This window comes from Sciurus carolinensis, chromosome 1 (genome assembly GCF_902686445.1).
Source record: "Sciurus carolinensis chromosome 1, mSciCar1.2, whole genome shotgun sequence".
NCBI classification, from domain to species: domain Eukaryota; kingdom Metazoa; phylum Chordata; class Mammalia; order Rodentia; family Sciuridae; genus Sciurus; species Sciurus carolinensis.
The window spans coordinates 146480068-146507373 of NC_062213.1; the positions used below are offsets into that span (position 1 = coordinate 146480068).

A 27306-nucleotide genomic window follows, 5' to 3' on the forward strand; every position below is an offset into this window, starting at 1 on the left:
TTAAAACATTGAGCCTCCCCCAAATAAATCCTTTCCCAGTGACAATACAATGGGACCCTGAAGGGAAAGAGGTAAACACTGAATGCTGACCCCAGACCCTACCTTCTTCTCCAAGTAAAAGTATTGTCCAGTAAAAACAAATTTTCAAATTCTCACAGACCCCCAATTCCTGAGTGCCCATGAAAAACTGATATGCTCACTAGACCACCCCTAAAAAATAAGTTATATATATGAAAGATGGTGGAATGAGACAGACATCATTACCCTATGTACATGTATGATTACACGAATGGTATGAATCTACATCATGCAGAACCATAGAAACAAAAAGTTGTACCCCATTTGTGTATAATGAATCAAAATGCAGTCTGTAAAAATAAATAAGTAAATAAATAAAAATAACTTAAATAAACCCAGCCCCTTTCTTTGTTCAGTGGCTCATTTTCCGCTGGGGAAGCGGGCCCACAGACACCATTTCATCCCTGCAACCCCTGTTGCTATGTGCTAAGCTGATTCGTGAAGTTTGCATCCATCCCAGTCTTTTTGTGCTAACATTAACTATCTTGGCAAGTTCAGAGTTGGAGAAAATGGGAAAATGATGGATTGATTAGTCTACCAATCTACTTCCTTAAGACCAGTTGATAAAAACCTAGTAACTCGGAATTGCAGGGTGGTGGGGAGCTGGCAAGAAGGCTCTACTTGGGGTCCATTCTCAGTGTAGTCCATAGGACATTAGTATTAGAAGTGACCTTTTTGGTCATTAGCATCCAATACTCTGGTTTGCCAATGACCAGAAGTTTTGGAGGGGGTTGCTGGGTTAGGTGGTGGAAAGTTTAGTTTTAAAGGTCTTAAGTAACAACTTAATCCAACAATAGTACAAGTCTTAGAGTGAGCATATTGGAACCCACTTTTTCTAACTTCCCTTTGAGAGTCTTTTTTCCAGATTCCACAGGCAAACATTCCAAATTTCCAATTGTGTTTTATTACAGGATAGGAAAAGAAAAATCCAAGGTTCAAATATGAACTGGTTCATTAGAGATTATTTTAACAAAATATGAAAGTTTAATTTGGAACAAAATTTGGCTAAAGATTTTTATATTTTGTTGATGTAGGGATAAAATATAATATTTGGTTTCAAGTCTCTATTCAACCAGTGATGCTAACCAACAGAGTGAATGCTATACTAAAAAGATAGACTAGTCTTACTTCACTAGCCTTACTTCTTTACCCCTAACTGGAAAACAGGAAGGAGTTCTCACTCATAATGTGATTTGGGCATCATGTAACTGGTATTCTCAGATAGTGATAGTCATTGAAAAGGTTGTTTTAGTGAAGAGTTTTATCTCCCTCATGAACTCTCATTGATTTTCATGGCAAATTATTTTGTCCAATGACATTAATTCCTTCTGCCTAGATGACCAGATATCCAAAAATAAGAGAGTTCAGATTAATAATGTTTTACTCTAGTCTTTCTTCAATATCTTTTAGCCAGTTGCTCCCCTTTCCCTTAAATGATTTGTAATGCAAATGAAGAATCTGAGAAGTCACAAGTTAGATTCTGACCTCTTAAATTAACTTCATTTAAATAGCTCTAACTACAGGAAAGAGCAGACCTTCTTGCTTTTGGGTTGAAAAGAATCACAATTTGAAATGTCAGTTGCCTCAGGCAGGCACATCACATTGAGTTGTATTTAAAGATAGCTTAAAGCTAGCTTCACACTGAATTATAATAGAAAAGTCACTGAAGTCATCTCTTTTCATCTACAGCAGAAAAAGGAGAATTTTAATATTATTTAACATTGGAAAATATGATTCATGGATATGTAACAGTCCACTAATTTCACCTCTATATAATAACAGTTTTTCTTTGGAAAATAAAAAAGAAAATTATAAAGCTATCTAATAACATACAATTTGATATCATATCAGTGTAAATATAAATTAATGTGATGAAAATATAGAAAAGTTAATTCAGTAAATATTTTGGTTTGGTTAATGATGAAGATTTATACTTAATGATTATACAAGGGGCATAAGACAATAAGACAAAAGGTTTTTGAAGTCTAAAAGTATAAATTATAAAAACAAGTAAAATTGTGTCAGAAAAAGTTTTAAAAAGATCTCTCCTATTTTATGTAGACCCAGTTAACATTCCCTGCTTAGGCCACTAACATTGTTCGTCGGTTTTTCATCACTGTGACAAAATTCTGAGAAGAACAATTTAAAGGAGGAAAGATTTATTTCGGATCAGGGCTTCATAGTCCATGATCAGCTGGCTTCATTGCTATAGGCCTATGCTGAGGCAGAGCATGATAGTGATGAGGGCATGGTAAAACAGAGCTGCTTACTTCATGACAAATGGGAAGCAGAGAGACAGAGAATGAGGAAGAGCAAAGGCAAAAAATACTCTTCCAGGGTATGCCCCTACTGACCTACTTTCTCCAACTAAACCTCTCATCTCCTACAGTTTCTACCACTTCCCAATAATGCCATCAACCTCAAAACCATTAATGGATTAATCATTGATGATGTCAGAGTCCTCATGATCCAATCATTTTCCAAGAGCCCCACCTCTGAACATTGCTGCACTGGAAAAAGCTTTCAACACTCTGAGTCTTTGGGGAACATTACAGATCAAACCCGTAACAAAGTTCAGAGGTGGGGCTCTTGGGAAGTGACTGGATCATGAGGGCTCTGACTACACCCTCTTCTCTCCTCATAAGTTTTTTATAATACTGATGGAGTTTAGGACATGCCACTCCAAAATATGGCAACAAGATATGGGTAAGGAGAAGCAGGAAGGCCACTCTTACCTTCCCTTCATGCTTCTTTTCTAAAGCAGGCCACAAAACCTAGAAAGGACACTCTGACCTTCCCTCTCTCCTGAAGACCAAAGAATGACAGGTGTCCTATATGCATACTCAGAAGGAATGAATGTCACACAGGGACCTATGAAGAATCTGAGCACAGACCTTGCTAAGTTTTCCCCAATTTATTACTATTACATCATATCTTTTTGTCTTCCAATCATACTTATTTCTTCATGACTATCCACAAAAATACACAGATTTCATGGATTCTTTGGGTTTTCATTTCAGAAGCCGCCTTGTTACATAAATCTCATATTACATAAGCATGTGTATCTTCTCTTGTTAATCTTTTGTTATGAGTCTCAGTCATGAACCCTGCAAGGGGAGAGGAAAAGATATTACTGTTTTCCTCCTACAACACATACATTGCCTTAAATTATTTGCCTAATATTTCTTAGTCCAAAAGAAAAATCAAGACTACAGATAGAGGCAATTTAGAAAATAACATGTCTAATTAATAATTTTAAATTCAAATTATTAATTAATTTAATAATTAAAAATTATTAATTTAATTTTAAATTAAAATTATTAATTAAATTGTAGTCTAGGTGATTCTCAAAGGAAAATGTGTAACTATTTTTATTAAACTGAACTAAAGACATAATAAAGAAAAGGAAAATTAGCAGTCAGGAAACTATTAATAAGGGAAATAGAAAATGAGAATAATATTAATAAAATCCAAAATCAAAATATTAGTGAAAGAAGACAGTATTATTTCATGCTTCAGCCTTTCTGGATTCTTTGAGTTTTCTTTTTCTGCCTCAGGGTATTTTCATACCCTTTTTTCACCTAAACAACGCTTCCTAGTTTCTTTGAGATCTTATTTAAACATTATTTCTTCAGAGAGGTTTCCTTGATACTGGATTAGCCCTTCCTTGTATGTTTCCATTACATCCCAGTGCTTTTCTTACTTAACCTGCTCATAGCCTGCCTCCCTCACTAGACTGTAAGCTCTACAAGACAGGCACATCTGACCAGTTCACCAGAGGCCTCTATGCCCAAAAGAGTGCTCTGCATAGGAGCTTGGGTTTGTACTAAATGAATGCATAAGTAAACAAATAAATGGAAACCTTGGGAGTAAATAAAATCAATTAGACAATTTTCTAGAAATTTGAATACAGAAATAAAAAAGAACCAAAACATACCAAGTGGAGTTTTCAAGATGGCGGAGTAGAGGGCGGCTGCATTTCAGGTTGCTCCAGGACGCAAGATTCAAAAGAGGAGATAGTGAGAGATTTGGGACCAACTCAAAGCCCCTGGGTGAGTCTCTCCCATTGGGAAGGCGTCCCGGATGGGGCGGTAGCCCCGGAATGCAGGGAACTTTGTGAAGTAGAGTTGTTCGGGGAGACGCCCCTCCCTCCGCTGGAGCGGTAAACACGGACAACTGGGATCATCGTAGAGGAGGCGGCTCAGCACAGTGCTTGGACTCTGAGCAACCACTGGGGCTCCAGGCGGCTGCCTGAGGAGGAGCTGCGTGGCGAGTTGTTTGGACTCAGAACGAGCACTCCTGAACACCGGGTGGTTGCCCGGAGGAAGAGGAGGAGCGCGGCAGGTCGCTTGGTCTAGGAGTGACTGCATCAGAGCCACAGGCGGTTGCCAGAGGAGGAGCTGCATGGTGAGCTCTTTGAACTCAGAACGACTGCTCCAGAACACCGGTGGCCTGCCTGGAGGAAGAGAGCAGTGGGTCGCTTGACCTAAGAGTGACTGCATCAGAGCTACAGGCGGTTGCCAGAGGAGGAGGCGAGTGGTGAGTTGACTGGACTAAAAGCGACTACTCCTGAACACCGGTGGCCTGCCTGGAGGAGGAGCGTGGTGGGTCACTTGGTCTCCGAGCCACTGCTCCTGAACACCCGGGGGGCTACCCCGAGGAGGAGGAGGAGGAACAGGGCGGGTCACTTGGACTTGGAGTAACTGCCTAGGGAGGAGGAGGAGGAACAGGGCGGGTCACTTGGACTTGGAGTGACTGCCTACGGCTACGGACGGTTGGCGGGAGAAGGAGACGCAAAGTGAGTTGCTTGGACTCCTAGTGACTGTGTTGGAAACCGGGCGGCTGTCCGGAGGAGGAGGTGTGTGGCGGGTCTCTGGGTCTCGGAGCTATTGTACGGGGCTCCAGGTGGTGGCTCAGAGGAGGGGCTGCATAGCCAGGCGATTAGGTGCAGAGCAGGGTCCCAGGAACTAGGTGGCTTCTTGCTGGAAGAGACGCACAGAGACACGCCTAGGGGCGGAGCGAAGGTTCCAGGGCTGCGGGCAGATTCACTGGGAGAGGCAGCCTAAGGAGACTCGCCTGCGGAGGGTGAGGCTCCCAGGCCCAGGAGGTAGGTCCAGGCCCCTGGGAACATTGCAGAGGAAGACAGCCCAGCCCAGGCGGTAGTTGTAGATTGAGGGGAACCTGTAGGAGGGCAACTGACCAGCGAGACGTCCCCACCGGGTGAGTCTTCCCTGCCGGGTGAGGTTTTCCCACAGGGACAGTAAAACCAGAGACACAGGCACAAACAGGACTTGCCTCAGCCCGCAGTCTAGTTCCCCATTGGATGACCATTGGTCAACAAGTGGAGGCACCTCCGCCCACTAGCAGGGAATATACGCCACCTGAGGGTTACCACACCTAGAGAGGCAGCTTCTTCGTGGAGCTTTGCATTATCAACCTCCTCCAAGACTTCAGGCTACTGAAGGATAAGAGGGGATATACTAGCAATCTTCAGGGACATTATAAGTTGATAGAGGAAATCTGCAATATCTTAATGACCCACTGATCCCTGAACAATATGAGAAAAACAAGGGAAGAAAATGCCCCAAACAAATCTAGATGTTACATCAATAAAATCCAATGACAGCATGGCAGAAGAAATGACAGAAAGGGAGTTCAGAATGTACATAATTAAAATGATTAGGGAAGCAAACGATGAGATGAAAGAGCAAATGCAGGCATTGAATGATCGCACCAATCGACAGTTCACAGAGCAAATTCAGGAAGCAAAAGATCATTTCAATAAAGAGTTAGAGATATTGAAAAAAAACCAAACAGAAATCCTTGAAATGAAGGAAACAATAAACAAAATTAAGAACTCCATACAAAGCACAACCAATAGGATAGAACACCTGGAAGACAGAACTTCAGATATTGAAGACAAAATATTTAACCTTGAAAACAAAGTTGAACAAACAGAGAAGATGGTAAGAAATCATGAACAGAATCTCCAAGAACTATGGGATATCATGAAAAGGCCAAATTTGAGAATTATTGGGATTAAGGAAGGCTCAGAGAAACAAACCAAAGGAATGAACAATCTATTCAATGAAATAATATCAGAAAATTCCCCAAATCTGAAGAATGAAATGGAAAATCAAGTTCAAGAGGCTTATAGGACTCCAAATACACAAAATTACAACAGACCCACACCAAGGCACATTATAATGAAAATACCTAACATACAAAATAAAGACAGAATTTTAAAGGCTGTGAGAGAAAAGAACCAAATTACATTCAGGGGAAACCAATACGGATATCAGCAGATTTTTCAATCCAGACCCTAAAAGCTAGAAGGGCCTGGAACAACATTTTTCAAGCTCTCAAAGAAAATGGATGCCAACCAAGAATCTTATACCCAGCAAAACTTACCTTCAAATTTGATGATGAAATAAAATCATTCCATGGTAAACAAAAGCTAAAAGAATTTACAAAAAGAAAGCCAGTATTACAGAACATTCTCAGCAAAATATTTCACAAGGAAGAGATAAAACACAAAGAAGCATATCAGCAAAGGGAGGAATTATCCTAAAGGAACTGTCAAATAAAGGAGGAACCAAGATGTGTCAAAAATTTTAAATATGAACCAAATGACTGGGAATACAAATCATATCTCAATAATAACCCTGAATGTTAATGGCCTGAACTCATCAATCAAAAGACATAGACTGGCAGATTGGATTAAAAAGAAAGATCCAACAATATGCTGCCTGCAAGAGACTCACCTCATAGAAAGAGATACCCATAGACTAAAGGTGAAAGGATGGGGAAAAACATACCATGCACATGGACTCAGCAAAAAAGCTGGAGTATCCATCCTCATTTCACATAATGTGGACTTCAAGCCAATGTTAGTCAGAAGGGATAAAGAAGGACATTTCATACTGCTTAAGGGAAGCATAAATCAGCAAGACAAAACAATCATAAACATCTATGCGCCAAACAGTGGCTCATCCATGTATGTTAAACAAATCCTTCTCAATTTTAGAAACCAAATAGACCATAACACAATAATACTAGGTGATTTTAACACGCCTCTCTCACCACTGGACAGATCTTCCAAACAAAAATTGAACAAAGAAACCATAGATCTCAATAACACAATCAATACTTTAGACTTAAAAGACATTTATAGAATATAGCATCCAAGCAAGAGCGAATCCTACTCTAAAATAGACCATATATTATGCCACAAAGCTAATGTCAGCAAATACGAGAAGATAGAGACACTACCTTGTATTCTATCAGATCATAATGGATTGAAGTTAGAAATAAATGAAAGAGTAAAAAACAGAAACTACTCCAACACCTGGATTTAAACAATATTCTATTATATGATGAATGGATAACAGAAGATATTAGGAAGGAAATTTAAAAATTCTTAGAGGTAAACGAGAACAAAGAAACATCATATCAAAATCTCTGGGACACTAGGAAAGCAGTACTTAGAGGAAGATTTATTTCATGGAGCGCATTTAATAAAAGAAGTAAAACTCAAAAATAAATGACGTAACACTACAGCTCAAAGCCCTAGAAAAAGAAGAACAGACCAACACCAAAAGTAGTAGAAGACAGGAAATAGTTAAAATCAGAGTTGAAATCAACGAAATTGAAACAAAAGAAACAATACAAAAAATTGACAAAGTAAATAGTTGGTTCTTCGAAAAAATAAACAAAATTGATAAACCTTTAGCCACACTAACAAAGAGAAGACGAGAGAAAACCCAAATCACTAAAATTCGGAATGAACAAGGAAATATCACAACAGACATGACTGAAATACAAAACATAATTAGAAGCTATTTTGAAAACCTATACTCCAACAAAATAGAAAATTTCGAAGACATCAACAGGTTTCTAGAGACATATGAATTGCCTAAACTGAACGAGGAGGACATACACAATTTAAATAGACCAATTTCAAGTAAGGAAATAGAAGAAGTCATCAAAAACCTACCAACAAAGAAAAGTCCAGGACCAGATGGGTTCTCAGCCGAGTTCTACAAAACCTTTAAAGAAGAGCTCATTCCAATACTTCTCAAAGTATTCCATAAAATAGAAGAGGAGGGAACCCTCCCAAACTCATTCTATGAAGCCAATATTACCCTGATTCCTAAACCAGACAGAGACTCATCAAGGAAAGAAAATTTCAGACCAATATCCTTAATGAACATTGACGCAAAAATTCTCAACAAAATTTTAGCAAATCGCATATAAAAACATATTAAAAAGATAGTGCACCATGATCAAGTGGATATCATCCCAGGGATGCAAGGTTGGTTCAACATCAGGAAATCAATAAATGTAATTCACCATATCAATAGACTTAAAGTCAAGAATCACATGATTATTTCAATAGATGCAGAAAAAGCATTTGATAAAATACAGCACCCCTTCATGCTCAAAACACTAGAAAAAATAGGGATAGTGGGAACATTCCTTAACATTGTAAAGGCCATCTACGCTAAGCCCATGGCTAATATCATTCTAAATGGTGAAAAACTGAAAGCATTCCCTCTAAAAACTGGAACAAGGCAGGGATGCCCTCTTTCACCACTTCTATTCAATATCGTCCTTGAAACTCTAGCCAGAGCAATTAGACAAACCAAAGAAATTAAAGGGATATGCATAGGAAAAGAAGAACTCAAACTATCCCTATTTGCTGATGATATGATTGTATACTTAGAGGAACCAGGAAATTCCACCAGCAAACTGTTAGATCTCATAAGTGAATTCAGTACAGTAGCGGGATATAAGATCAATGCACATAAATCTAAGGCATTTCTATACATAAGCGATGAATCTTCAGAAAGACAAATTAGGAAAACTACCCCATTCACAATAGCTTCGAAAAAAATAAAATACTTGGGAATCAATCTCACAAAAGAGGTGAAAGACCTCTACAATGAGAACTACAGAACACTAAAGAAAGAAATTAAAGAAAACCTTAGAAGATGGAAAGATCTCCCATGTTCTTGGGTAGGCAGAATTAATATTGTCAAAATGGCCATACTACCAAAAGTGCTATACAGATTCAATGCAATTCCAATTAAAATCCCAATGATGTACCTTACAGAAATAGAGCAAGAACTTATGAAATTCATCTGGAAGAATAAAAAACCCAGAATAGCTAAAGCAATCCTCAGTAGCAAGAGCGAAGCAGCGGGTATCGCAATACCAGATCTTCAACTCTACTAGAAAGCAATAGTAACAAAAACGGTATGGTATTGGTACCAAAATAGAAAGGTGGATCAATGGTACAGAATAGAGGACACGAACACAAACCCAAATAAATACAATTTTCTCATACTAGACAAAGGGACCAAAAATATGCAATGGAGAAAAGATAGCCTCTTCAACAAATGGTGCTGGGAGAATTGGAAATCCATATGCAACAGAATGAAACTAAACCCATATGTCTCACCATGCACGAAACTAAACTCAAAATGGATTAAGGATCTCGGAATCAGACCAGAGACCTTGCATCTTATAGAAGAAAAAGTAGGTCCAGAGCTTCAACATGTCGGCTTAGGACCAGACTTCCTCAACAGGACTCCCATAGCACAAGAAATAAAGCAAGAATTAATAACTGGGATAGATTCAAACTAAAAAGCTTTCTCTCAGCAAAGGAAACTATCAGCAATGCGAAGAAAGAGCCTACAGAATGGGAGAAAAATCTTTGCCAATCATACTTCAGATAGAGCACTAATCTCCAGAATCTATAAAGAACTCAAAAAACTCTACACCAAGAATGCAAATAATCCAATCGACAAATGGGCTAAGGAAATGAATAGACACTTCACAGAAGAAGATCTACAAGCAATCAACAAACATATGGAAAAATGTTCAACATCTCTAGTAATAAGAGAAATGCAAATCAAAACCACCCTAAGATTCCATCTCACCCCAATTAGAATGGCGATTATCAAGAATACAAGCAACAACAGGTTTTGGCGAGGATGTGGGAGAAAGGTACACTCATACATTGCTGGTGGGGCTGCAAATTAGTGCAGCCACTCTGGAAAGCAATATGGAGACTCCTTAGAAAACTTGGAATGGAACCACCATTTGACCCAGCTATCCCACTCCTTGGCCTATACCCAAAGGACTTAAAATCAGCATATTACAGAGATACAGCCACATCAATGTTCATAGCTGCTCAGTTCACAATAGCCAGATTGTGGAACCAAACTAGATGTCCTTCAATTGATGAATGGATAAAGAAACTGTGGTATATATATACAATGGAATATTACTCAGCCATAAAGAATGATAAAATTATGGCATTTGCAGGCAAATGGAGAAAACTGGAGAAACTGGAGAATATCATGCTAAGTGAGATAAGCCAATCTCAAAAAACCAAAGGAAGAATGATATCGCTAATAAGTGGATGATGACACATAATGGGGGGTGGGAGGGGTTAGTGTTGGGTTGGAGTTGGGTTTAGGGAGGGGGGCAGGAATGGAGGAAGGAAGGACTGTATAGAGGGAGGGGAGGGGTGGGAGGGGTGGGGGGGAAGGGAAAAAATGGCAGAATGAATCAAACAACATTACCCTATGTAAATTTATGATTACACAAATGGTATACCTTTACGCCATGTACAGACATAGAAACAACATGTATCCCATTTGTTTACAATAAAAAAAAATATACCAAGTTAAGAATGGAAAAATAACAGTTGTTATAAGGAGATTATAAATATTTTCAGAGAGTATTATGTGTAATCTCCTGTAGACATAATTTAAAATTCTACTAAAATCAATAATCTCCTGAAAACATTTAAGTCATAAAAATATTACACAGGAAAAAATAATTCAATAATCTGGGAAAGATTTAAAGTTTTTCAAATGTAATATATATATATATATATACACACACACTCTGCACTCAAAGAACAAATGTGATTTTATAAAACTAGTATAATCTAGCTTTAATAAACTAGATATGACAAATACAATACAAAGAGACTTAACAAACCAATCTCATTTATCAATATAGCAATAAAAATACTAAATTGTATCAACTCAGTTATAGGAGAATATTAAAAGAATAAGATTCCTTGACCAAGAGGGGCTTATTTTTTAATTCAAAGAGGGCAGAGATTTAAGAAATATCATTCTATAATATGAGTAGGCCAAAGGAAAGAAAATCATACGATAAAATCAATAGATGAACAAAAGAGGACATTTGATTATATTTAGTATGTTACTGATAAAAATACTTCATTAACCAAAAATAACTAAGATCACACTTAATAGTAAAACAGAACAAGAAGAAAGGAGAACAAAGAGGATCCTTCATCCTTGCCATCTGCAACTGACTTGTAGAGGCTACCTGAAACACTGTCAAGAATTCCTAAGCTTCTTTCAGGTTCAGCAAGAAATAGTCTGCCATGGAAATGAAAGATGTCTTGCTGCATGGCAAAAACTGGAGAAGAGTAAAACTAATAAAATAGTCTAGTAAGATTTTTGATAGTAAAATATGCATGTAAAATTCAAAAGTTTTTCTATAGTCCTGTAATAAATAGCCAGTTAGAAAACATACCAGTGATGCAGGTGGCCGAGGCAGGAGCATGCATGTTTGAAGTCAGCCTTAGCAATTTAGCAAATCCCTTAAGCAACTTAGAGAGACCCTGCTTCAAAATCAAAAATAAGAAGGGCTGGAGATACAGTTTAGAGGTAAAGCACCATTGGGTGCCATTCCCAGTGCCCAAAAAGGAAAAGAAAGTATAATGGAAAATATGAACACTGAATACAAATAAAAAAATATAAAATACATAGGAATAAATGTATGATGAAATGTATTAAGGTCTTCTGTAAAGAAAATAATGAAAATTTATTGACTGGCCTAAAGGGGGGATTTAAATAAACAAATGGACATCTCAAATTTCTAAATGGAAAAATTCATTTAAACATCTTTAAAAAGATATTTATTTTCCCCATGTTAATTCATGTACCAAGTACAGTTTCAATCAAATATGAGAATTTGACTGTGATACAAAAACAATCTTAAAGGATACATCATAGAAAGAGGGTAAAGTTGAACCGCCGCTTATTAGAAGAGACCATAAAAGTAGAAAATTCTTGTGAATACTGACACAAAAAGAAGAAAATAGTTACATCTAATGCACAGAAAGTCCGGAAATGTTCATTTATTAGATATATATATATGGTATGTGACATAGGGAGTATTTTAGTGATCAAAGGATGACAAAGAGCAATGTTTGGGAAATAAAATTACATGTCTATTTCATGCAAAACCAAAAATCAATCTAAAAGCACTGAAAAGAACTGATTATATATAATAAAAACACCAAATCTAGGTGACAATACTACACAATCACACCACTCACTTATGATTTACTTATAAAATGCTTCTCTGGTAGAAGAACTCAGCTGGCCATTTGTCCTTGACACTACTCCTTAGGTAGGCGATGCCCTCTTCTTTGTGTAGTGCTATTATTGTGCTGTACCAGTTCTTTATTCCCAATCCTTAAGTTAGTACTCTGAGATTTTCCTGATATGCTTCCACTTAACAAAATGTAGTTGCACTAGATCAGTCAGGTTATAGATTTAACTATCTAGTAAAATTAATTACCTCAAGGACTAATGAGTGATAATCCTGCCTGCATCAAACCCGTTTTACAACTTATTAGACAGCAACTTGGGCAAGTCATTCTTGCTCAAGAAGCACTATATCTCAGTCTCCTTACCTGTGGAGTTATTTTAAATATTAAAGGAGTTAATATCTAAAGTATGTTAAATAGTGCCTAATATATAATAAGTGGTACATAAAATGAGCTATTGTTACACACAGTCATACAAAGGTGCCCATAATATATTATTTTATAAATTAAAAGCAACTCATAGAACTACGTGTAATTTTATCCAATTTCTATAAATTAACGAAGTATAGAATAATATGCCTATATATTATTTCATTATGTACATTAAAAATAAAAATATTAAAAGGCTATATATATTTACTAACATGAATATCTCAAGAGGAGATTTTCATTGACTTTATGTTTCAATTTTTATAATTTTTATGTATATTATTAAGAATTCAATAAAATAGTTCAATTTAGAAATACTTTTTTTTAGAAATACATTTTTTATTGTAAACAAATGGGATACATGTTGTTTCTCTTAGAAATACATTTTTGAGAAAATAAAGAAAAAGAAAATAGAGGAAAACAACTAAACTCTTGGTTTTTATGACAGTAGTTATTAGGTTGGCATGGTGAGAAAAAGACTTCAGAATTTATTAGATTAAATGTAATATTAGTAGAAGTGTATTATAGTAAATCCAAAGTTATCATTTCCTCTTACTAAAAGGACATCAATTGTGTGATTTAAAGAACAATGCAGAAAAGGAAAAAGGGAACACATGAGTGCCTTTCAAAAATGCTAATACATATATGCTAGTAATATATAAACCCAAGGTTGTCACATGTAATACTGCTAACTCTGTGAATGGCATAAAAAGGTGGCTGAAACATAAACTACTAAACAACAATAAAACAACCATATTTCCCCTTATTTTATTGGGGCAAGGATGCCATACCAAGCTTGAAGTACCTTTAATGCACAAATTGATATATATTCTCCTGGTTTTTAGAAGAATAATCTCTATAAATATAAAATCCAAGACAAAATTTCTGAATTTTATTTAATATTGTATTTCATTCTATTGCTCTGAGAATGAATATGCACGTTAGCAAGTTACTTCAGCTAATAATCAATCTCAACCCTAAAATAGGGGAAATAACCTATGAAGATTAAGTATGAACAAATGGTATTCACACAGAACATAAAGACAATAGTACTTGTCTATTTGTTGACATGATAGCTTATAAAACAATAGATCTGTTTATTAACACTTATAGAATGTGCTTTTAGTCTATTTTCTACTTGTTTACATCCTAGTCTTAAAAAGAATAATAAGCTTGATTAATATTGTTTAATGTAATATATAAACTCTGCTTTCAGGACTTGAGAAACATACAGAGTAGCTTAAGCTGAATTTTTGGGAATTGAAAATACTGTATCTTAGCTCCTTCCCCTATGTCATTTCTGTCCAACATGTCTTTCTCAAATGTCACCAGTTACATATAGGGTCTCAAATTTCTTGCCTATGCTGATGACAGTTCTGCATCTATTGTGATGTCATTCAGTACTTTATGATAATATTTCATTTGATATTTTTTACCTGGCTACAGTTTAAAGGGCACTCTGTTTGTGGAGTAAAGCCTACACATTATCAAAATATGTAACTAAAGGATTACAGTATGAGTACCTCTGATTTTATTTCTATACTGCTGCCTTAAGAAGCAATGAGTAAATCTAAATTATGTCGTAAGACTTCTTTTCCAAGAAGCAATATATTCTGCAATCTCATTGACAAAATTGTTAAGAGACCCTCTTTGCAGTTTTTGGGTCAGTGGGGATACCACTGTTATGAACCTAGGATTTACAGAACGCTGGCAAAAATTCTGAGGTATGTCGACTTGGATGGGTTTGACATACTACTCACAGATTATATTGCATTTGTGGAAAAATCAGGATACCGTTTTGAACTAAATTTTAATCTTGAATTTACTGAAATATGTGTGAATACAATTCTGTACTGGGTTTTTGCCAGAAAAGGTAATCCTGATTTTGTGGAATTGCTTCTTAAGAAGACAAAAGACTATGTTCAAGACCGAAGTTGTAACCTGGCACTGATATGGAGGTAAAAATCTTATGTTTCTACCATTGAAAATTTTATCCTTGACAGATTATACTTCTTTTTTCTACAATTAATATGTATAGTGGCAGCTAATGAATCCTGACTCAACTGCTCATTGTTCACTCCTTTATTTCTTATGTAGTTGATAAACTTTTACCTATTTGAACATGGTTATGTACTAATAAATTACTAATTGTTCTGCTTTATGTAGCCTATGTGTTAGGGTTCAACGTAACGCAATGTTAGAGTACATAGACTTCTCTAACAAGACAAAGATATTATTTTGCGTGATACTGTGATCTTTTTGAGAATATTGAGATTATATATTTATAGTACATATATTAGTTGATTTTAAAAGTACAACTCAGAATTTACAAACATATTCACTTAGTATTATTTATTAAACATCATAGTTCCCTATTTGTATGTTAAACTTGACTGCAAATTTTCCATAATTGAGCACAAAGGAAATCAAGTTCCAACTGCAATCTGTTATAGGGTCAAATTTTTACATAGTCTGAACATGTCAATCTACCTAATGAGTACCTAAGGATCTCATAAAATAAAATAAATCTCCATTGTGACCTCCTTGTAGAGTCTGTAATATAGTTTTTGAGGTTACCTAATTTGCATTACCTTCAATCTATTCTTTACTTTAGGTATTAGACTGATTAGAATAGATGTGCATTTATTCATTTGTTCAACAAAGTATTGATCATGTACTGTAAGTGCAGCATTGTGCTAGGAACAATGACAGGAGCAGGTATACAAAGAGAAACAAAACAGGATCAGTTAAAGACTAATTCAGTTTAGGTTCTACCTGAAGCAGAGATTTTTTTATTTTAATTTTGTTTTGGACTGTGTATCACTGTGCTATTGGAAAACCTGTGGACTCTGTTCCTTAATGATTACCCAAGTACTTGGGTTGATAGCTGTGGTTTGGAAATATCAATTTAAAAACCCCAAATAGTATTTTTTTGTTGTTTTAAGTAACCAGTATATTTGTAACTATAGCAAATATAACATCAGCAGCTTCTAAAGCTGAGTGTCACTAGCTAGACTAAGTAATGCCTATGTGTACCTTAGCAGGTTCATGGGAAAGAAAAATGAAGTAAAACAGAAGAGAATAAAGAATTAAATATAGAGGAGGGATAGAAGAAAATTGGAAGAAAAAAAATGAAAGAAAAATCAGGCACACACCTGTAATCCCAGTGGCTAAGGAGGCTGAGGTAGGAGGATCTCGAGTTCAAAGACAGCTTCAGCAAAAGTGAAGTGCTAAGCAACTCAGTGATACCCTATCTCTAAATAAAATACAAATAGGACTGGGAATGTGACTCGGTGCCTGAGTGCCCCTGAATTCAATACCTGGTGCTCCACCCTTCCCCCCAAAAAAAGAAAGAAAAAGAAACACACAGTGGAACATGATAGAGGGTCATGAACAAAATTTTTCCTCTCTTCGTGGTGCTGAGGATCAAATTCAGGGCCTTGTGTATGCTAGGAAAGTACTCTACAACTGAGCTATGTACATTCCAGTCTTTTAGGAGACCGTTTTAAATTAATAAATTTGACTTAGATGCATCCACACTATAAAAACTCATTACAGGTCAATTCTATTTACCACAACATCACTTGGATCTTCTGGAATCTTAGAATTTTAGATCTGGATGAAGAATGAGAATTTATTGGCATACCCTAACTATAGGCAGCAGCCTCTTGCACAGCATCCCTGGCCAATGCTCCCTTGTCTCTAAACAATTCTAGTAATAGAGGGTTACCTATTTCCAGAGATAAATCAGCCCTTTGCCTGGGATTCTTTCATCTCCCAGCTATACCTTTTCCCCCAAGTTTTATCCAGGCCCATAATTTTAAATATTATGTATATGCCAAAATCTCCAAAATCCTTACCTTCAGTTCTAACTTTGAGCTCCAGACTCCCTACTTGTCTACTTGACATTGCCACTTGGCATATCAAACTTAATAGAAACAAAACAGAATATTGATCTAACTATCCCTCTCCTTACCAATCTGCTCCTTTCTCTGAGTTCCCCACCTGATTCACAGCTGCTGTTGCTCTACCTTGTTGCTCAAGGCAGAAATCTGGCAACACATTGGCAAGTCCTTTGTCTATATCTCTAAAACACAGTCAATAGTTCCATTTATTTTCATCTCCTCCATTTCTAACCTAGATGAAGCTACCATCATCTCTTGCCTAGATAATGGCAACAGACTCTTAGCCTTCCAGCTTCCACTCTTCCCTTCTTACCCCTATAATTTATTCTTGACTTGGACATCTCAGTGACCTTTTAAAAAGTAAAGTAACTCATTATTACCCGTATTCAAATCCTCCAAAGTTTCCCCACTACAAATGGTATCAAACAATATCCCTTTTATAAAATCCTACATGAATGGCCCTCAATATTTCCTCCAAATCCAGTCTCATGTTACTTTTCTATAATTGATCACTATCATTCAACCCCACAGACCCTTCTTGAACATCTTAAATTCATTCCTGCCTTAAGGCCTTATAATAACTATTCCCTTCACCTGAAAAATCTCTTCACTGAGATCTTCCTATGACTAGCTCCTTCTTAACAGTTGGAACTCAGTATAAACAACATTTCCTGAAGAGAATTTCCCTAGTCACCCAATCTAAAGAAACTACTCACTCATTATCAGAGCATTTTATTTCATTCTCTGCGTAGCACTAATCACTGTCTGTGTATTTGCTGCTCATGTTTCTTTCGTTTATTTGTTTGCTGTCACTCTACACTCACTAAAAGTAAGCTCCACAAGAGCAGAAACCTTAACTACTTCATCACTGAATCCTCAGTGCCTAGAACTATGCCAGAAACATAGCAAGTGCTCAGCCAAGATTTTGTTTTGTGAAAAAGTGAATTTTTAAAAAATGTTTTTATTTGTTCTAATTAGTTATACACGACAGTAGAATGCATTTATGCACTTTGCAGTATCATACATAAATGAGGCATAATTTCTCATTTTTCTAACTGTACATATTATAGAATCATATGGATCATGAAGTCATACATGTACATACATGTACATAAGGTAATGTCTGTTTCACTGTACTATCCTTCCTATCTCCATATCCCCTCCTTTCACTCCTCTCTCCCTGATCTAAAGTAACTCTATTCTTCCTCAGCACCACCCCGTTTTATTGTGTATTAGCACCTGCATATCAGAGAAAATATTGGGTCTTTGGGTTTTTGGAATTGGCTTGTTTCACTTAGCAAACATCCATCCATTCCCCCACAAATGCCAAATTTCATTCTTCTTGAAAGCTGAGTAGTACTCCATCAAATATATATACCCCATTGTCTTTATCCGTTCATCTGTTGAAGGGCACCTAGGATGGTTCCATTGTTTATCTATTGTGAATTGAGCTGCTATAAACATTGACATGGCTATGTCCCTGTAGTATGCTGATTTTAAGTCCTTTGGGTATAAACCTAGGAGTGGGATAGCTGGGTCAAATGGTGATTCCATTCCAAGTTTTCTGAGGACTCTCCATATTGCTTTCCAAAGTGGTTTTATCACTTTGCAGTCCCACCAGCAATGTATGAGTGTACATTTTTCTCCACATCCTCTCCAACATTATTGTTGCCTGTATTCTTGATGATTGCCTTTCTGACTGGAGAGACATGAAATTTTAGAGTAGTTTTGATTTGCATTTCTCTAATTACTAGAGATGTTGAACATTTTTTCATATATTTGTTGATTGTATTTCTTCTTATTGTTGTTCAGTTCCTTAGACCATTTATTGATCTGGTTATTTGGGGGGGGTTGGTGTTTTTTGAGTCCTTTAGGGTATCCTAGAGATTAATGTTTTATCTGAGATGCATGGGTAAAGATTTTCTCCTAATCTGTAGGCTCTCTCTTCACATTATTGATTGTTTATTTTTTGGGAAGAGTTTTTACTTTGAATCCATCCCATTTATTGATTCTTGATTTTATGTCTTACACTTTGGGAGTCTTGTTAGGAAGTCAGATCTGAAAACAACATGGTAAATAAAGATTTGGGCCTAAAAAAGTGAATTTTTTACACAGATTTATTTGATTCTTCTTCCTTACAGGGTGCTGAAATCTGCCTTCTTTTCTCTAATATGCCCCTGTAGCTTTAACAGTCTACTTACTCTCTTTTCTACATGAAAACTTCTCAAATATTTGAACACAGCTATTATATCCTCAAAATGATTGCCTTAACTCTCCTACTACCTGTTGTTTATTTTTACAACAGAATCATCCTTAGTTACTCTCATGTATACATTCCAATTTTATAATATCCCTATAATATTAATGAAGAGTTTTCAAAGTCCCTGGGATAGAGGAGATAGAATTAATAAAAAAAGAAATTTGTTCACTTTTACAACAAACCAGCAACAAACATTCTAATGCCACAGTGCAACAGATTATAAGCAGTGAAAGGGAAGTGATTTCATTCATTTAAAGTAATAATAATCACTTATTAAGCATTTTCTAAGTGTCGGTTGTATGCAACTTGTTGGAGATACAAAGACAAATTAATCACATTTTCTGATTTTGAGAGCTCACATAATAGGCATAAATGGAAAAACTTATAATTACACTCTAAGGGCCAAAATAGAAGAGATAGAGCAGAGAAGGAACTGTTGACACTACTGGGAAAGAGTGTATATCTGAGAAAGTCTCTAGAAGAAGGGATGCATTTAACTGATTTTTAAAAGATGAGATTTTTCTCTTTCTTTCCCTTGAAGAAATGTAATGTAGACTGAGGGAGGACAACTAAGACTAAGGAAACACCAAATATGTTGTATCCAGCAACTTCAGGCAGTTCAGTAATAGCTATAAAGTGAAATGGAATCCACAGTGGCAAAAGACAAGCCTGACATGAAACTTGAAGGGCTTTGTAGGGCCATATAGAGGGATTTAAAAACTGATATCAGGGAGACGCCCAGCCAGTGAAGATGAAAATTATAGAATGAAAAGAGGGGAGAAATAATTCTGATCTGCCACCTTGCTCCCCAACCCTTATCACACTTCCATACCACAACTGTCCAGTAAGTTATAATGAGAAATTAAAATAGCAGCAGTCGGAGAAAAAGAGATATTTTAAAATACAATAGTAAGTGATTAGAAGCGATGAATCAAAGAGGGAAAAGTTGATCTTTACATTTCTGAAATTGAGAGTTGTGATGGTTGCAGTAGTTTCCTATTGCTGTTTAAAAAGAAACACACACACACACACACACACACACACACACACACACAAAATGGCCACAAGCTTAGTGGTTGAAAACAACATAAATGTGTAGTTGGAGGCGGGGGAGGAGTCTAAAATGAATCTTATGGAAACTAAAATAAAAATTTCAGCACATCTGGCTACTTCTGGAGGCTCTACAGTAGGTCGCTTTTCTTACCTTTGCCATCTTCGAAAGCCCACCTACATTCCTTGGCTCACAGCTTTCTTCCTCCATCTTCAAAGTCAGTTTGGTAGGGTATCATATCTCCTTCACTGACTCTGCTGCCATGATTTTCTGAACTTCCTGTAAAGACCCTTGTAATTACATTGGGCCTACCTGAATAATTTCCATCTCAAGATCCTTTTCCTAATCACATGTGCAAAGTCCCTTTTGTCATTATTTAACTTGCCACAATGGTCATGCCACAAGTCTATCAAAATGTTACAAGAGATCTGAAAACTCAGTTTTAGATGTAGGAGTTTGCATTGCCTAAGGGATATCTAGGTAGAGATGTGCAGTACATGGCTAAACCTATAGTGTCACCCCTGATATCTTTCTCTTACATCCCCCATCTATTCTGTTAGGAAATTTGTTAGTTCTGTTTTCAACTTATGGAATAGAGCCACCTCCACTGCTATCACCCTGTTCCAAGCTGAGTTGTTTTCTTCCTCTGTCCTACAACAAATTCTCAACAAAGTGCAGGTCATGCTACCTTTCTAACCAAACTCTCCAATGGTTTATCCATTCCAGTTAAAGTAAAAGGTGAAGCTCTTACAATGATCTTTAAGGCTCTCATAATGTGGTATCCCATTTCCTCTATCCTCATTTCCTATTCTTCTTCACCTTTTCACCCTTTCAGCCACACTGGCTCCATTATTCTTCTTTCATCACTCCTTTTCCTATTTTCCACAGAATTTAGCACCTCCTAACATATAAAATTTATTTGTTATGTTCATCCTGTATTGTCAGTTATGGATCACTGTAACATAAGCAAGAGAGCAAGGGTTTTTATTTTATTCACTGACATATCCAAAGCACCTAAATCAGTGCCCAGTACATAGTGTGCATTCAATATTTGTTGAAATACATGAATAGACAATAGTTGAAGGTCATGGTCATGCATGAAATTTCCTGAGTCAAATGAAAATTGCTCAAAAGGCCATATATTATTTAGATGATGAGACAGAAGAGGAGACTGTGCAGGGCAGTTGAGAAGGAATAGCCAAAGAGATAGATGGGAAAGTCTGAGACACTGGTCTGAATAAAAGGAAAACAAGGCTTCAAGAAATTCTGTGTTAAGGGCTGGGGCTGTGCCTCAATGGTAGAGTGTTTGCCTGGCTCATGTGAGACACTGTGTTTGATCCTCAGCACTACATAAAAATAAATAAATAAGATAAAGGTATTATTTCCACCTACAACTAAAAAAAACTTTTAAAAAAAGAAACTGTGTCAAATACCACAGAGATAAAATTATTATGGAGAAGCATCTATTAAGTTTGTCAGCTAGAAACCAAAAGAGAATGGGTATAAAAAAATTAGAAATAATTATGGTTACAAAACTGAATCATCCTTTGCATGTCTATATGGAAATATTATGCTCCATTTCATAAGCATATATGACAAGTTTTCAGATACAGAGGGTTCAGTTCATTAAACTTACATTTTAAAACTGAATCTTGCTTTGCTTGCCTTACTCCAACCATATAAGTACTGTTATAATTAACTGTCACTACAGATTAAGCAAATTTTCGTTTATAGTATCATATTCTTCAAATGTGATGATTAATCATATATCATTTGGATACTGATTACACTTTTAAATATCATTTTAAACCTATTTGAGTTTTAGTCATGTTTTTAACGTTTTTCAAAAATTCATTTAATATTTCTAAAGGTAATGTCAATTTTAATATCTTTAATCAACTAGTATATCAAATCTTAACAATGACCACTTAGGATGTATTTTGTTCCTCAAGTCTCCTGAATTCAAATACTATAAAACTAAGCCAACTTAACTTTCTGAAGAAGTAGCAAAATGAATGAAATACATTGGCTTTGGTAAGTTTTAATGATTATATATCACCAAAAAACTTGTGAAGATTGAGGGCAAATTCCAATTAAATTATTTGAGTGCATGTTATATGTCCAGTATTGTTTTAGGCACTTTGAGATACAGTATTGAACTAAAAAAAAAAATTACTACCTTTTTGGAGCTTCAAGTTTTATAGATAATTTATCTCAGTCATTTATTTTGAAGATGATAAAAATGAAAGTTTCAAGATATTTAAGTAACTTTTTCAAAATGATAAGAAATTAAGAGAGTTATGCTCAAAGTGCAAAGAATAAGAGAAAGTTCAGGGTAAATGATGACATCATGAAAGAATTTACTGGACAGGGTCTTCTAAAATTAGCTAGACTTAGAATTGAAAAGACGAGCACATATACAAAGCAAAGAAATGTGAAAGCTCTAAATACAATGGTGGTCTGGAAAACAGAATGCCAATAATAGGTAACACAAAAGAAGTAGTTTAAGAGTTCAATTTAGGTTACATATTAAAGTACTTGTGAAAAAGATGAGGTGTCCAGGACAATATTCATCTGGAGATATTTCAGTAGGGAAAGAGGATACACACACACACACACACACACACACACACACACACATATGCAGTGCTAGTAGCAAAGTTAAGATTCACCTTTTGACTTCTAAACTGCTGTTTTGCACTGCAACATACTATTTTTGTCAATTACATAATTCTGACATTTCAGAGCTCAGTGAAGCTTTGGATAATAGCTAGTTGGTGTCTAACAATAATTTTTGGAGTCTCTGACCAGGGAACCAATAGTGGGGAGGGCTCTAGCACCTTCAAATCCACTTCAACAAGATCTGCTCCTTTGTCTGAGTTTTGTAGAATTCTTCAGATGAAAACAATTTGAAAACAATACATCTAACACAAAACATTTATTTCATGTAGTTACTCTTGGTATAACAATCGCCAAAGCCAGTTTATGCTTGTGCCTAAAACATTCTCATCTTTTTATTGGAAACACCTACTAATCTTTCAGGTCTAAGTTCCTAGATAAACTACAGGAAGTGACTGTTCCAGGTAGAGTCAAGTACCACTCCTCAGTGCTTCTACAGTACTCAAGCATACATCTATTGTAGCAATTACCACCTTATACTTGTCTGTTTTCTTTACTAAACCAAAATAATCAAGGACTGCATCTTTCATCTTATATAGCTACTACTCAGTATACTCTGCACAAGCAAATGTTAAATAAATTAGTTAATAAAAGAATGAACAAATCAGAACATAAATACACGAGGAAATTGAGACAAAGATAATGACTTCCCCAAGATCACAGTCAGGAGAAACTCCTCTGTATACGGTTATATCATGCTGCCTCCCATCTTAATTATACACAATCTTAAAGCTTGCTTTCCTTACTCTGCCTAGTTGTCTAAAACCAATGTTTATATTTGGTATACTATTTTGCAGTGTATTTTAGTATCTTATTAGGCCATTCGAGAGAATTCCAAAGGCAAGGATTATTAACCAAATTTCTCTTTCCTTGGTCCTAAAAGCCATGTTACTTGGCCAAATTAAGCCTGTTAGTATAAATTTCTCTATGGTCAAAAACACCACCACCATGTTGACTCTATATTTTTATCAGCCAACTCACTAGTAAGTACCAAAGTCTATTAAAAGAAGCAATTGCAAACACAACATAACATTAGGAAAAAAGTTTCATTTTTGTCAGAAGAGAGGAAAATTTTTCAAGTGTAACCATCACTTCACACTCCAAGAAAAAGATTTTAGAGGCCACTCAAAACTTTACTTTTGAAGAAGAAAAGCAAAATTCTGCCCTTGAGGAAACTGATACAGCTCTCATCCTAATTTACATTTCTTAAGCCCATTCTTATTTTTTAAAATGAAAAAACAGAATTAAGGTAGTTGCACTTATTCCTTTTCCATCTAATCTCTAATCTCAATTCACACTCATATCTGACACATGATTAAGAACAAAATCAAACAAAAGGACAACAAATGGTTCTAAAATTCTGTTAATAAAAGTAAAATCGTGAAAAAAAATTCTTCCCCTTTTCCATTTTATATTTTTTCCAGAGTTTCATGAATTTTATAATATGCTCCTAATCAGTATGGATTTCTCAAATGACAAACACAGAATGTCCATGGCTATAAGTAAACATTTGCCACACACTAAATCATTTTTACTTACCTTTTTTTTTCAACTGTAAAGGGGGTTTTAGATGTTTTGTAGGAGTTTTCTTTTAACCTTCAGTCTGGTCTAGACTTACACAATGGAAAACTCTTCATAAGGCATACTATCTGTAAATGTAAATTACATTTTAAATATAAAGGTAGACTTTAAAAGTTAAGATAATATTTAAGATAATGCTCTTATTTTTCTATTACTGTTCAAAGGGTTCATCACATTTCTTAATTCTGTATTCAATGAGGTTTTTTGTTTGTTTGGCTCACAGAACTTTCACACCAGTATACTGTCCAAGCCCACTAAGTGGCATCACACCTCTACTCTATGTAGCTCAGACAAGACAGTCTAACATCTTAAAAATACTCCTGCAATATGGAATCCTAGAAAGAGAAAAAAACCCTCTCAACATTGTCTTAACAATATTGCTGTACCCTTCAAGAGTGAGAATAATGGTTGATCATGAATTGATTGACATTGAGGAAGATGCCAAAACATGTTTAGTGCTATGTTCCAGAGTGCTTTCCACCATTTCAATCAGGGAAATAGAGGTAAGCAAAACATTGTTCTCTGGGTTTGGGTTCAACTGCTGATGAATTTTAAGATAAAACTGTAGTGGTAAAATTAAAATTAACTAAATTAATTTTAACCTACAGGTTACATCCTGTGAGAAATTAATCATATGCTTATTAATTAAAAATAGGAGGCAAAAATCCAAATTACCTGAAAAATTAGTCCTTTACTTCATAATTTTGATTTCATCAATATGAAAGAATTTTAAAAGTTAAATTTATAGTTTTAGTATTACTAAATAGTTGTATATTTAAATATCATTAACATAAGCAGCTGTGTTTATTAAGATTTCTTTGTCTCTTAAAAGCAAAATAGAGCAGGGTATGGAGGCTCATGCCTATAATCCCAGAGGCTCAGAAGGCTGATACAAGAGGATCACAAGTTCAAATTCAGTCTCAGCAATTTAGTGAGACCCTACACAACTTAGTAAGATCCCATCTCAAAATAAAAAATAAAAGTTCTGGGGTGTAGCTTAGTTGTTAAGCACCCCTAGGTTCAATTCCTGGTACAAAAAAAAATCAAAGTAGATTAAAAATTTTGCAGACCTCCTTTCCAATAGGATATTTAAAAACAAAAGTTGCATTTCTCTTTACAAATAAGATCATAGGCCAAGAAATAGATTTTTCCATTCAAAACTCTGAACACTTCTAAGCATTATAAAACATAATGTTTTAAAATATTGTTCTAATAAATATACTTCTCATAAATGTGAAGATATTCTTCTAAGTTTTTTGAAATAAAGGTTCAGAGAAAAAAAAGTGACCATCTATACAGACAACTTTTGCCCTTCAAAATGAACAGCAAGGTTTCAGCATCAAATTGTATCATGCCCACTAGTAGAAAGAAATGTTTGCTTAAAGTTATTCCTATAAACTTACACCAAATTACTACAGAATGAACAGTTCCCCTAATCTTTAAAGGCATAACTCCAGAAATAAACTGATAGAGATAAAACTCTGCTATTTTTTTTAATGACTCAACAATAAATAGGAATGCCTTGACCAAGTATAAGGAAAATAAGTTGGTCAAATTATTTTGGCAATCCACTTTTAAACAAACAAACAAAAAAAAATCTATTTTTTCACATTTTTAGCAACTTGCTTGTCCTTTTCCAATGTTAATTCTGCACAATTATTCCAGAACATAACAATTTTCAACCAATTCCATGAATGCTATTCCTGAGACATAACTACAGGAAGAAAGTACTAGGATAAGAGTAAGTTGACCAAAATTACCCACCTGAGTGGCAAAGAATTTATAGTTGGATTCCAATCAATCACAGTTTAATAAGTTAAGGTAGCACTATGTAAGAAGGTAAAGGATCACATGAAAAATTGTTGAAGAACACTTCCCAGTAGGGTCCCCATCATAGTGCATATAATTTATTGTCTAAGTATATGTTTAGGTATCTCTAGCCCTACACCATGGATCTTAGCACAGAATCTGTGTCTAAATTTACATTCCTTAGCAATTATTCCAAATACCTACCACAATGCTGAAGATATATTAGATATTTTTAAAGTAACTGATGATTGAATAAATAATGAATGTGTATGTATCTAATATAGTTAAATAATTGAAAGTGTCATGGAGCCTGAAGAGTACGGGTTTTAGTAGGAAATACATTTGTAATACAGGAATATCTTTCTAAGTCAATCAATTAACCTTTGACCACTAGAACTATATCTTTAAAGAGATACCTTCAAAAAACTTTTAAATATTTTTTTTTTGTTTGAACAAGCCTGTATTAGGCCTTCTGTGTATTAACTTTTACTCTATGGTGACTGGAACCACTGGGGAACTTCTAAAGGATTTATATTGTCTATGTTCAGCTCCAGACCCACAGAATCAAAATCTCTAAAATAGGACCTAAGCATTGAAAATCTTTACACCCACCAGTGTATGGCCACGTTGACCATAAACTGATAAAATATAAGTATGATCATCTAAAATTAAAAACTTACATAGCCATAGTGGTAAACTATTTTGGTTTGTATCCTTATACATATTTATTCAAACTTTATCATTGTTAGAATAAAATGGGAATAAAAATTACCTGCCTTGGGTGAAAATACTTTTGAAAAGGCTACAAGAGTTACATAAATTTAAGATATATTTTTTGAATTATTGTAAAAAAATAAAAGTAATAATTTGGACTAATCCAATGATTAACATGACAAAAATTAACCTTTTCCCTTTTTTTCAGACACAACTGAGTTTAGGAAGACATCCAGTTATTTCAAATTGGTTGGAATACATTCCTTCAACAAGATACAAAGATCCATGTGAACTATTACATCTTTGCAGAATAACCATCAGGACTCAACTATTAACCAACAATATGCTCCCAAATGGAATATTTTCACTCCTAATTCCTGTTCGTCTACAGAACTACCTGAATTTAGAAAGCTAA

At 35.4% G+C, this 27306-nt stretch overlaps 1 protein-coding gene across 1 annotated transcript; it reads left to right on the forward strand.

Moving 5' to 3' along the window:
• Positions 1-14452: 14452 nt before the first annotated feature.
• On the forward strand, positions 14453-27306 carry Asb17 (ankyrin repeat and SOCS box containing 17). The gene is made up of 3 exons (XM_047519442.1): positions 14453-14850; positions 24592-24871; positions 27100-27306. Exons 1-3 carry the CDS (start codon positions 14453-14455, stop codon positions 27304-27306), a joined length of 885 nt encoding a protein of 294 aa, XP_047375398.1.